The sequence below is a fragment of the Strigops habroptila genome, chromosome 3, assembly GCF_004027225.2.
Source record: "Strigops habroptila isolate Jane chromosome 3, bStrHab1.2.pri, whole genome shotgun sequence".
Classification (NCBI taxonomy): Eukaryota; Metazoa; Chordata; class Aves; order Psittaciformes; family Psittacidae; genus Strigops; species Strigops habroptila.
This window is the reverse complement of record NC_044279.2, coordinates 72,034,576-72,047,401: the sequence shown is the minus strand read 5'-3', so window position 1 is coordinate 72,047,401 and position 12,826 is coordinate 72,034,576. Positions and strand designations below refer to the sequence as shown.

At 38.4% G+C, this 12,826-nt stretch overlaps 1 protein-coding gene across 3 annotated transcripts in view; it reads left to right on the top strand.

Annotated features, from left to right (window-relative positions):
* The window catches only part of NT5DC3 (5'-nucleotidase domain containing 3), a 38,129-nt gene extending 27,326 nt beyond the window's left edge, over positions 1-10,803 (top strand). For all 3 annotated transcript variants that reach the window (XM_030479132.1, XM_030479131.1, XM_030479130.1), the window contains 10 exons: positions 109-199; positions 1,844-1,981; positions 3,344-3,404; positions 3,642-3,744; positions 3,880-3,981; positions 4,975-5,056; positions 5,405-5,491; positions 6,668-6,808; positions 7,175-7,239; positions 8,359-10,803. In XM_030479132.1, coding sequence (XP_030334992.1) covers positions 109-199; positions 1,844-1,981; positions 3,344-3,404; positions 3,642-3,744; positions 3,880-3,981; positions 4,975-5,056; positions 5,405-5,491; positions 6,668-6,808; positions 7,175-7,239; positions 8,359-8,620 — 1,132 coding nt within the window. In that variant the 3' untranslated portion in view covers positions 8,621-10,803. The remainder of the gene's footprint in view (positions 1-108; positions 200-1,843; positions 1,982-3,343; positions 3,405-3,641; positions 3,745-3,879; positions 3,982-4,974; positions 5,057-5,404; positions 5,492-6,667; positions 6,809-7,174; positions 7,240-8,358) is intronic.
* The last annotated feature ends 2,023 nt before the right edge of the window (positions 10,804-12,826 follow it).

Below are 12,826 nucleotides of genomic sequence, written 5' to 3'. Positions count from 1 at the left end.
ATTAGTATTTTAATAAGCTCCAGATCTGTTAAGCTGTCAGACTTTCACTCGGTAATTACTTCAAGATTTTAATCTGACTTTTGAACTAAAGTGAGTGGTGTTTTCCAGAGGCCTCAGTGTCGTCCCAGATGAAGAAGTCATTGCAATGTATGATGGCTCCCACGTCCCTTTAGAACAAATGAGTGACTTTTATGGAAAGGTAAAACCACAAACTGCTCTTTAAAAATTATTTTATTTTGGGAGGGGAGGCATAGTAGTGATTGCCTTTTGTACTTGTTCTTACTAGCAGTTATATTTTCTCAATACATGATTGACTTATAGTGCTAGATGTGAAGTTTGCCCTCTAAAATGACAAATATATTTTCTTTCTCCTTCTTGCTGTAGTTTCTTCTTTCACTGTTCCCTTGCCCAGTCATACAGACCGAGAAGTGGAACATAACAAAATCAAATGACTTGCAAGCAAATCTGATAAAGGCTGGGAAGTGAACCATATCTGGTGCCTTACCCTGGTTATGTACTTCTTCCCAGTGGTCTAATGGCTTAGCTGATGTAGCAGCAAGTAAATGTGTGGAGGCATCCCTTGCATACAAGCTGGCAGAGTTGACCGTAAGAGGATTTGACAAAAGAAGAATGATAAAAGATAAAGCTTTTAAGTTTAGGATTTGGCTTTGTGGGGAAAGTTGATCTTCTTGCTGGTAGGTTCCCTTCTCTTTCCCAAATGAAGGACGGTGCTGTCTTTTCAGTAAAAAACAAGTTTATTTTACCCCCTTTACTTACGGATGTTAATCCCATGTTAACGCAAAAGGCCCTTTGTGCCATGGAGTATTTTGTTCTTGGACTTGTACTTAGTTTAAGGAGCTGAACTTAGAATTCCCAAATCTGGTCTCTGCAGCAGTTCTGAATATTGCCTTGGCGTTCCCTATGGGGTGCCTTGGTCTCTGCAGGTGACCTGCTTTCTTTGATAACGACAGGATGAGAGGCCGTGGGCACAAACTGAAACACAGGAGGTTTCCTCTGAACATCAGGAAACACTTCCTTTACTGTGAGGGTGACCAAGCACTGGCACAGGTTGCCCAGGTAGGTTGTGGAGTCTCCATCCCTGGAGATTCAGAAGCCATCTGGACAAGGTCCTGAGTAACTGGCTCTAGGTGGTCCTGCTTGAGAAGGGAGGTTGAACAAGGTGACGTCCAGAGGTCTCTTGCAACCTCAACCATTTTGTGTTTCTGTGATCTTGACCAGTGTGCTGTCTTGGGCTGGTTGCTTTAAATCTCCTCTTCTTGAGAAGTATTCGGTTTGTATTTGCTCTTGTATGAGATTCTCTACTTTTGTGAAACAACTATACTTACAGCTTTTTCAGACTAGAAATCTTTTCTTCTGTTACCTCATTATTTTAAATTCTTACAACTTTTTATCACCTCTTTTCAAGGATGTAAATTGTTTTGTAGTCCTAATCAGTATTCCCCTTATTAAAAAGAAAAAAGATAACAAAATCACCTCATCACAATACCCAGTGCCTCTTATTTTTAGAAATGCAGTCTTCCAGTGAAGGTCTCAAAGTCCGTCTTTTGACTTTTAGCTAAGTGCTGTCTTTTATATGTTTATGAATTAAAATATTGCTCTTAAGAGTAATGCATCATGATTAATTCTTAAAATAAAGCTAACACTTTTGTTGCAGTTATTTTATAAAAAAATCTGTTAGTTCAGAAAGCATCTAAAGCAATGAGAACAGTTATGGCAAAAGCTGAATATCTGCAACTAAGCTGAAGTGGCTCTACTGAATGAATGGAAGTGTTCTAATCTGAGAAACAACTGTGTTTTCTTCTCTTTTCTTCCCACCCTATAGAGCTCACAAGGAAATACAATGAAGCAGTTCATGGATATATTTTCCTTGCCAGAAATGACACTCCTTTCTTGTGTGAATGAATACTTTCTGAAAAACAACATAGACTATGAGCCCGTTCATCTGTACAAAGATGTCAAGGTACTAGCTTTGAAGATTTAGGTAAACCTCTACATTTGTGAGTCTTCTCCCTGAGCTCTTCAGGAAACTTCAAAGTGTTGCGTCAGCTCCAGTGAAATATCAACTTTATGTTTTGTATAGAGTAATTATTGCTATACAACCATGAAAGCATAAGTAAAATGAGGGTAGACCTTGGAAAAGAAACAGAATAATCTGAAATTTGTTTTAAATCTGATGTTGTTCTTTTTGTAGGTTTGAGGGGTGGATGGGGGAAAGTGAAGAAGCTGTTGTATGCCAATAAAGCTTCTTTTGATTGTTATTAAACGTATACTTTTTCACTAGGAGGAATTGTAAGAGGCTATAGAGAATTCCAGTTCAGAGCTTTCAGTTGTACTGCCTCTGTATCTTCACTAGTATACGATCATTTGCTGTCTTTTGCTTTTGGCATATCTATTTTGTCTGTTTTCTTGCTCCAAAAAAACGTAGTAATAATTACTAGAGTAATTTGGCCCTCTTGATTCCTCAGGATATATCCTGCAGAGGAGATAATTTTGTATCATAGTTGTTTAAGAACAGAAGAGGTTATGCCCAAGTTGATGGTATTTGTCTGCACAGGGTTTCCATCCAGGAAACTCTTGACCTCCAGAATAATTTTCCCTTCTGCGTATGGTTACAAAGAGTCAGAAGGCTAGTTCTTGGGGTTTCTGCTGAACTATTGGTAGAAACTTCTGTACTACTCAGCATTACCAACATTTTGGGAGCTCTGTAAGTGGCATTTTTTGAGGATTTTTAGGACATGCCCCAGGTAAGTATCAAAATGGCAGTAGCACTGTCCTAAACAAAGCTGGCACGGAGCTGGCTCAGGAGAGCTGCCAAATGCCTTCAGAGCGCCTTATGAGTACTTTGCTTAAGCATTTAGCTTCTTTCTTCTGTTCATAAATTTCTTTTTCAAATAACGAGGGCATTTGTGAGTGATCATAATCTAAAATCTGACTAAAAGCTTTTGGGTTTTTTGCAAGAGGAAAGGAATGTGTTCTGCTCCAAAGGTCATTGGAAATCTGTGATGACTCTGCTTCTGCAAAGGGCTTTCACCCCACTTCACCCTTCTGAGCACCCTTTCATAGTTGTGTAAAACAGCCCCTGTGCTATACAGTTTCATACTTCCCAAAATTATGAAGTTAGTTTCTTGGAGGACAGGCTTACTCTTTGTCTAGTGGTGACATATGTATCATGAAAATCACATGGCATTTCTATAAAGTTGAAAGTGTAATTCGGAGAAAGGAATTGTTTTACAAACAAATTACTACTGCTATGCAGTGAGCACTGTTTTTTATACTTGAAAAGATTTTTCATTTCTGTGGTGGTCTGTTGCTTTCCTGACAGGATTCAATCAGGGATGTCCACATCAAAGGAATAATGTACAGAGCAATTGAAGCAGATATTGGTAAGTACTAGTGAGATCATCTATCAAACCTTTTTTCACTGATCGTATAATCATCTTTCTGGCTTCCTTATTTAAGATTACAAGTTCTAAATTTTAAAGCTTGAAAGAGTTATTTGACTTGTTTAAGGTGCCTTTGTTAAGTATAACCTCATTGTTCTGAACCTATGGTTGAATGCAGAGAAAATTCTTGTGGAATAACTTTTTCAATTAATATTGTATTTTCCTCAATCCTCACAGAGAAATACATCTGCTATGCTGAACAAACTCGTGCAGTGTTAGCAAAGCTGGCTGATCATGGCAAGAAGATGTTTCTCATCACAAACAGTCCCAGCAGCTTTGTGTAAGTGAACAGTTGTTTGCTGTATACATTTCTAAAGGATGGGGAGGATGAGGTTCTCGAATGTAATTAATTATATTGCACAGATAATTGCACTTCTGTTATGCTTCCCTGTTAATATCCCTTTGTACTTTTTAGGGACAAAGGCATGAAGTTCATAGTTGGCAAGGACTGGAGGGATCTCTTTGATGTGGTCATTGTACAGGCTGATAAGCCGAACTTTTTCAATGATAAGCGAAGGTGGGTATTTAGTCAGTAAAAACTTATTAAAGCAGCTTATTCCATATAAGTCTATAGAGCATGTTACAAAATACTTCAATTTGGATGCAATGTAAAATGAAATCATATTTGATGAAATCCTGTTTAAGGTCATTACAAAATGCAGCAACACCCAATTCTGAAGTCCAAATATTTACCTGAGAGAGTTCCAGCAGCTATTACAGGCCTTCTGGACTGAGTTAGGGTCACAGAAGCAGTTTCTAGCATCTTAGCTTGTAAGTTGGTGAAGCATGTTCCTTTCTTAATAAACCTGAGAATTTTTGGTGCCTTTCAGAATCGGCCCTTATCTGGAAATGTCTTTCATTGCTTCTGGGTTTTTTTCAGTCACACATGATATTTAAAGGGCAGACTAGCTGACAGACTGGAGTATTTGGACTAGTTGCTTAACTAGGTAAACACATTTGTAGTGCGTATGCACCACTCTTACACTTGAAAAAGACCTATTCCTGTATGTGTGCTTATGATTTGAAAGTGAGACAGAGGGAGGTGGAATTCCTCCCCCACCCCCTTTATTTGTTTTTAATTTTAAAAAGAACTTTGCTGAACATCTTGCCCCCAGTCCTCTGCTCCCTTCTTCAGTTTTTCAATTGTGCAGAATGAGGTATTGGGCAAAATTTTTACACATCTTCACTTTTTTGGTGTTCTGTCCTTAATGGCAGACAATTCACACTGTTTATTCTCATCTGTCTGGGATACCTGCCTTAGTTCTCAACAGTTGTTCTCAAACTCCATTATAAACATCATAGGTATACCGGATAGATAACATTGCATTTCACTGGCTAAAGTGGAAGTTTTGAAGCTTTGCTTTTTCTCTCTATTACAAAATGGTCAGATGCTAAAGAACATGTTTTCCTTTCGGAAGATCAATATTTTTTATATTAAAATTTGAATTCCCTTCTAAAAAGTGACAGAATTTCTACAGCAATGTAACAATTACATATAATTCTATTCTAGACCGTTTCGGAAGGTGAACGAAAGGGGAGTATTGCTTTGGGACAAAATTCACAAGCTGCAGAAAGGTCAGATTTACAAACAGGTATGCTTTCAGTAAACTCTTTTCAATTCACATTTAATACCTATTTCCTAGAATCCCAACCTTCTTTAGATATAAAGGCTTCTAAAAAGTAGATATACTTTTTAACAGAGTTATTTTAATAAATGAAGTGGTACGAATTCATCGTTGGTATTGTATATCTGCAGTTGACTTGCCTCTTGAAGTGATAGTATTACTGAAACTGCTTGTAAAATTTGAAATTCATAATACATGAAGTGAGGATAAGATTCTTGATGTGAAAATATTTTTAGGGGTGCACTAAATTCCTTTTCCAGCCTGTGAAGGTGTGAGTGGCATGCTGCTGCAACGTACGTGTTATTGTTTCTGCAGGGTAACTTGTACGAGTTTCTGAAGCTTACTGGCTGGAGGGGCTCTAAAGTTCTCTACTTTGGTGATCACATTTACAGTGACTTGGCAGTAAGTAGTTTACTTTCAAAAATAGGATAAAAGACAAGGTTTTTTGTTAATTTTCCGCTCTTCCTCCCAGTTATTCAATATAGCACACTTTAATTTGAGATTTCTAAATGCACGAAAAATCTGAGTTGGTAGTTAAAGCCATATTGCTTTTCTTGCAGTGAAGAAAATTAGTGCTGACCATATTTTCCACCTGACTTGTAGCATTTAACTTGTTTACAAACTGCACTCAGGTGTGAGTTTGTATTCCTGATCCAGATACTGATTGTATCAGATGTAACAGAGAGTAAATATGTTTGGATAGATATCCAAACGTACAGGATATGGCTGATTTGGATGACATTTACTACCAGGTGTAATATGAGCTGAATGAACTTCTGTTTTCAATGTAGGAGGCAACTTCCTGTCACTAATCATAAACTTTCTTCCTGGGATCTTGCTATGGTTTGTAGCTGCTATGCAGGCATTTTCTTACTACCTGATGAGCAAATGTACTGTTAACTGTTACTTTAGAGTAAGCAACCACCACTTACCTCTTTTGTAATTGATGGCATATGAATACCTGGATGTGACTTAGCAGTGCCAAGCTGCAGTAACAAGTTTCAGCAGCAGCAGATGTTAACATTTTTGTCTCAATCTGCTTTTAAAAAGAGTAGCAGCTTTGGGTGCTTCAGAAGGCTGAGGGCCCAAGGAAGGAGAATGCAGCTCTGTTCTCTGGTACAATGGAGCAGAGAGCACAGGTAGCAGCTGCCTTGTGCTGTATTTGTCAGGAGGAGCCTGAATAGCTGGGGGTCCTGGTAGGACCCTTCTGTCAGACAAGTGTGTATATAAATACCACAAACCCAACACATGGTTTCCTCCAGATAATTCTGACAGCAGCAGAGGTCTCGTCTACAAGAGGAATTTCCTACTGTTCGTTTTAAACCTAATGAATTAATGTTTACTTGCAAGTGCTTATATGTTTTCTCCCTCTCTCTTTAAAAATGTGGCTTTTGAAGCTTATTCGGAAATTAAATTCTGTTGTCTAGCACAGTTAAGTCCCAATGTTTACTATTTCTGCTTCTGCATAAGCAGCAATTAAATTAGTGCCCCTTTGGGATAAACAATGGTCAAATTCTTCAGTTTTTAAGTATTTCTTTTTAAGACTAATACTGGTATTTTGTAATTCTTGGTAAATAGGATTTGACCCTGAAGCACGGCTGGCGCACTGGTGCAATTATTCCAGAGTTACGATCAGAGATTAAAATCATGAACACAGAGAAGTACATTCAAACCATGACCTGGCTTCAAACCTTGACAGGATTACTGGAACATATGCAGGTTTGTTCTGTATGTGTGTAATCGGCTCTGTATAGCAGAAGGGATACAACCAAGTTTCTAAATGCCAGACATTGACCTTGCAAGTGCTTTCTGTCTCATTAAAGCTCACCAGTTTGACTGTAGATAAATAAATGCAATTATTTGTGTGGCTAGTTAATAAGAATTTTGTCAAAATATTGTCTCCTTCCTCCACTGGTCAGCCTGGATTTATTCCTGCTTTCACTGTTTAAAATGCATGTGGGTAACTTCTGTATGCTCATCTCTGAAGCATTGCTCTTGTCCTGTTAGCTGATAAAGGTTTAGTAATAGAAAGCCTCATTTATGAGGGCATCATTAGTTACCTGTTGCCCATACTTTACATTCCAGGTTCACCGTGACCCTGATTCACAAATGATTTTAGAAGAATGGAAGAAGGAAAGAAAGGAAATGAGGTGAGATGCTGGAGATGAAGAATTTGTAATATGCTTCATGGTAGCCAGGTGTTCTATGTGATGTCATCCAAAGGTCTCCTCATAATTTTTCTCTGTCACTGATTTTATATTCCCAGGTAGTTACAGACCTACAGTTATCTGTGTAAAGCAATATTCTACCTGTCTCTTGTGCAGCTCTTCTCCCTTATGACCCTTTGTGCATATGAACCCCTTTTCCATGTTCCCCTTCTTTGGAACAGATGTTAGTCTTCTGCATGAAAGGGTAACATCATATCAAGTAATTTTCTTTCTCCTGTCCCTCTGTGTTAAGCTGCCCCTGTTGCTATTGATTACTCAGCTTTGCTTCTGCATGATTAACTATGTGTTTCTGTATCAAGACTTGTGTCTTGACTTCAGTTTTTTTAGATGATTTCTTCAGATTACATACAATACATGTTAGAGTATGCAGAAACTGGGCTCTGCACTAGACTGGATATAGCAGTGGACTCATCACAAAGATAAGTAATAGGGCTAAAACTCCTAAAAGTCTGCTACTATGAAGGAGTAATCCCTAAATGCAGAGTGTGGGAAGTGCACAGCTGGCAAGGCTGGCAGCTGTACCACCAGCAGCCTTCTCTAGAAACGTGAAAGTAAATGAAATGGGAATTGTCCTTGGCACTGACTAATAACAGAAGTTAATTCCAAGATGTGTTTAAGCTTTTTGTGTACATTAAGCCAAATCTTCACTTTTTTTTTCTTTTTTGTTTCTTTTTTTGAAGTTTTTGGTACAAAAGGATGCCATTAGGATTTAGATGAAGGCAAAAGTTGTCTTTCACTATCTCTGGGATACAAAAAGCTTGAGACATAGTGTTTCTCAAGTCAGAAGCAACTTATCACTGGTTTTAGTGGGAGAAGTGTGAAGCTCTTCTGTTCACTACTGTGGTTGCTAGATCTAGGCTACATACATGCAAGAGAGGCAAAAATTTCTTGTGTTGCATTTACGTGTGTTGAAGTGCAGTGGCAAGAGAATAATGCATAGAACAGATTATAGGAACTGCTTGCTTCAGGTTCTGGATGCTAGCTGGTAAGGAGATGTGTGCAGCTATCTTCATTCTTTTTGGGTGTTTTTTTTTGTGACAGGGAGATGAACAGGAATTTCTTCAATGCACGGTTTGGAAGCTTATTCAGAACTGATGAGAATCCAACTTATTTCCTAAGACGTCTCTCTAGATTTGCAGATATCTACATGGCATCACTGAGTTGTCTCTTGAACTATGAGCCTGATTACACGTTTTATCCAAGAAGGACTCCTTTGCAGCATGAACTTCCTGGCTGGTCAGACCAGCTGTACACGGGTACATTCAGAATACCTTTTCTACCGGAGACAGTTCAGGTCAAATAAACATTCGGCAGCTTCTCTTTAAATTAAAATGGGCAAATACATATAATTTGTTTTGAATGTACATGTGTTTTATTTAAGTCACTTCAATTTTTATCTTGATTTAAATGTAATGCATACTTGTTGTCATAAGTGTTGTACCTATTTTCTGCTCTCCTGCTCGGAGATCTAAAAACTCATCTTACATACAGGAGAGATGATGGACTGCCAAAACTGTAGTGGGCTGGGAGGGAGGGCACGTCTGAGGGGAAGGACTGGTGGTGTTTTGGGACGGTTGATTTTGTTTGTTCATTGGAAATGTTGATCTGCAGCCTTGTGGTTTACAAAGAAATACCTGTACTCTCTGTTCTGGCCCTGTTCAGCACTCCAGCTGGAGCCTCTAATGGATCTTGGCACTGAAAAGCCTAAATCCAGTATTAGTAATTCAGTGATGCACAGGTAGTAGCCAGTTTACAGTGAGACTGAGAGGGATGGTGTATGCATTTTAACTTTTCCTTGCTGCCATAGCTAGAGCCTTACCTGTAACTGAACTAACCGCTGTGGTGGTGGTGTGGCTCTGCTGCATTGCAGTGATTACAGTACTGGCGGCTCAGGCTGAGGGGCTTTTTCTCCTGTCTGTGCAGTTTCTGTGCTTCTAATGTCTGTGCTTGGCTGTAGGTGGACCTCAGCCTAAAACTGAAAGTGAGAGCAACTTGGGCTGTTTCAGCTTCCTTTTGTTAACTTTTTTTTCCTTTTGTTAAATTTTATTTCTTTTTAAATTTCAAAAGACTTTAAATATTCACTGTCTTATACTAAAGCCATTTCAAGAGGTCTTGCATTTTGCATTTCAAAGCGGAGACAGATCTCTGTCAGGCTTAAGAATGAGCCTAAATGCTGCTTTTAAAATTTTAAGTGTCTTATAGTGGTATGTAATGTGGTTTTTGCTGTTCCCTAGAAGAGAATGGATTTCATATAGCCTTCAGTAATGGACTTTTACAGTCAAAAGTAAACACGCACAATGGGCAAATGAGTTAAAAGACAAAATAAGAAATGAGAAAATGAAACCCAGAGTTTTCTGATGCCCTTTTTTTAGCTCAAACCCTGAAAACTGAATTGGGGGTGGTGGACAGTTTGCATCAAGGAAAATAATGTTGGCAGTGCAGTTTAGAATTTTTATTGAATTCCTGAAATTGCAGGTAATGCGTGAACACAAACTCTGGGTACAATGTATGTTCCAAAGATCTGAGCTGAAAAATGTCTATTTTGCACAAGGAAAACATCTGTTGATGTGTTTCCTCAAACAGGCACTTTATGGAACTGCTATATAGTTGTTTTTAAATGAGGATGCTTTCCTTTCTCTGCATCCAAAGGAATTTTTGTTCTTTTTCTTTAACTGGTGCTTCCCACCTCAGCCATTGTAGAAGGCAGAATATGATTAATATTTTTTTCAAACTTTAGTTACTAAAGGCTCTGTTTTTTAAAACATATACTTAAAATATATAGCATTTGGTATTCTTCATTTTGGGATATCGCTTGCTTCCTACCATGATTGTCAGGTATACAAACTTTTGGTGACCAAAAGTTTTCTTGTTTGTTTTACTTTTTTTGTTAACCTCTCTGTATCACGTGCAAGTACCTGTATGAAATTTCTTATGCAGTACCTCCCATATTTTTGAAAGCATATTTGCAAAGTAATGAATGTATTCTACTCTAGCCTGCACAATTTCATAAGTGGTTTTCCTGTATTCTTGAAATCAGTCTGAAGTCCTCAGAGGTGGTTATAGACTTTATGTTCCTGGTTTTCTTGTGTTCCTGCTTCAAACTTGACTTGCAACACCCCTGAATTGTGCGTATTTGAACAGATGAATATACTCAAAATGAGTAAGTTCATCTGACAGTCCTGCTGTTTTGCTGGAAGAAAGAGTTTTTCAGGAAGTTAGTTTGGCTTTATCAGGCCACTTGTTGGTGGGGCTGTGCAAGAAATATTTAGCATAACTTGATAATGAAATGTGGGGATGGAAATACCCCCGACTTGCCTTCAGTTCTTTATCCTAATGCTCAGCTAGAACCGAACTTGGTGTTACATGTGTGTAGCACCTCTGAGGCTCCAGAGGTTTCAGTGCACTGTTTAAAAAAAACCTCAAACACAACCTCAAACCACTGTATATTCTCCATCTTACTACCAGCAAGTAGCAATCTTGTGTTACGCAATTCTGCGTTATTACACTTGATAATGTTTTGTTGGTTATAGCTCTGTGAGTATTTTAAAGCTGGCTAGGAGTCAGTTTGCCTAATTTTCCTGTATTAAGCAGGAACAGTTTAATTGGGTTGGATGAGGTTATCTGCATAACACATGGCAGGGGGGTTGGAACTAGATGATCTTAAAGGTCCTTTCCAAGCCTAAGTATTCTATGATTCTATAAGATGATTTTCTCCTCTCCCTCTTCCTTTCTCTTAACTTACAAATCAACCTTCTGTACAAAGCTATGTTACAACAGCCACCTGAAGCAAAATCTTGTTTATATTGCATGACTTCTTGAAATAAACAACATTGCATGGAAAAAGAAAAAGATTATGGGAGGGTTAGGTTCCTTTAAAGCAATCCAACTATATATAATATGAATTTAAGTGAGACTTTTAAAGTGTATTATTTATTTTTCAGTGCTAGAATGCTCTTTAACTTTTAAAAATGTCTTGCGTTTTTGTAATGATTTCACTTTGTCACTTTCTGCATTACTTATTTTAATCTTGTTGACTTCAAAGAGATTTTTGAACATGTTTATCTTCGTTTTGGGAGAATAGTTCATTTGAACACCAAAGCAAAGAAATTTTCATTCTAGTCTATCAAAAACATGGAGGAGAATAATCTGTCAGTAAAAGAAGAGTTTAATGAACTGTGGAACTTCTTTTTTTGTGATAAAAATATTTAATGATTATTAGAAAAATAAATGCTTGGACTTTATCTTCTGATCCTTACAAGCCTTGCCTTAATATTTTGGGTGACTGGGGAGAAGGAAAGAACGTGACAAAACTCTATGGGGAAAACTACCCTAAATATATATGTGTGTGTGTGTGTGTGTGTGTGTGTGTGAAGTGTGTGTTCTAAATTTTTTAATATCTTACGGGTGAAAACAAGCAGGCATGGATAGGGTGGGCCTGGGAACATCACTTGACTCTGTCTTTCATCCAGGCATATGTACACATTAGATTCTCTTGGCTGTGTTGAATAGCTGTGTCAATAACCCTGGATTTACCTGCAGACCTTGTTCTAATGGGGCTGCTCTCGGAGGTAACTTATACTTTCGTGGAGTGACACCTTCCCTCCTGCCCCCCATGCACAGCAGACACCAGGAAGCATATCACAGGGGAATGCTACTGCTGCCAGCAAGAAAAACCTTCCTTTTCTTGCTGTTTTGTGGTTTCTATAGTGTTCTCACAATTTGCTATGATATTAATGTTTTGAGGGAAGAAAGTGACAGTGCATCAAGCTCAAGTTTGATTCACTTCTGATAGTACAGTTACTGCTGTGCACTAGTTGAAAGGCAATGTTAGTATGCTTGGGAAAAATACAGTATGTGAGCAAGCAGGTAGCTTCTGCTCCACTGAGATCTAAAAAGCTTCATGTGGACACAGCATGGCCGGGGTATGTTCATCTTCATTGTCCACTTTCCACACAAATGGCTCAAGTAAAAATTGATTACTACTGGAATGCTCTCACATCACATTGCTAAAGCTAAGATTACTTTTCTTCCGCTTTGTGCAGTGAGGTGAGATAAGTCAGTTCAAGTTTGAGGAAGGACAGAAAAACTGGAGGAGGTAAGGCGGGCAGACAGGGTGGTTGCATTTCCTGCTGCTGCAAGCCTTACAAGAAAGTATACTGGCAAAAAATCCCCTCTGCTTAAAAACACAGGTTTAACACGTGTTCTGTTTCACACTTGCCAGTTCTAGATGTAACTGAGCCAAATGAAATCTTGGAGCTGAAGAACTCGCAAATCTAGGATATTTGCCTAGTTAGCAGCTCTGTGTGTTTGAGGCCATTTTAAAGCCTGAGAAGAAGAATAAAAGCAGTTAAATAGACTAGTTAAAATTATCTACTTTTCACAGGGAAGTGTCTGCTTCTGGGTGGGTTAGTTGAGACTCAGGTTTTGCATTTGGCACTTCTAGTTGGTATTGCTCAGACACAGCCAACACTTGTAGGTTGGTAAACTGAACTCTGCAGACTGCATCTTA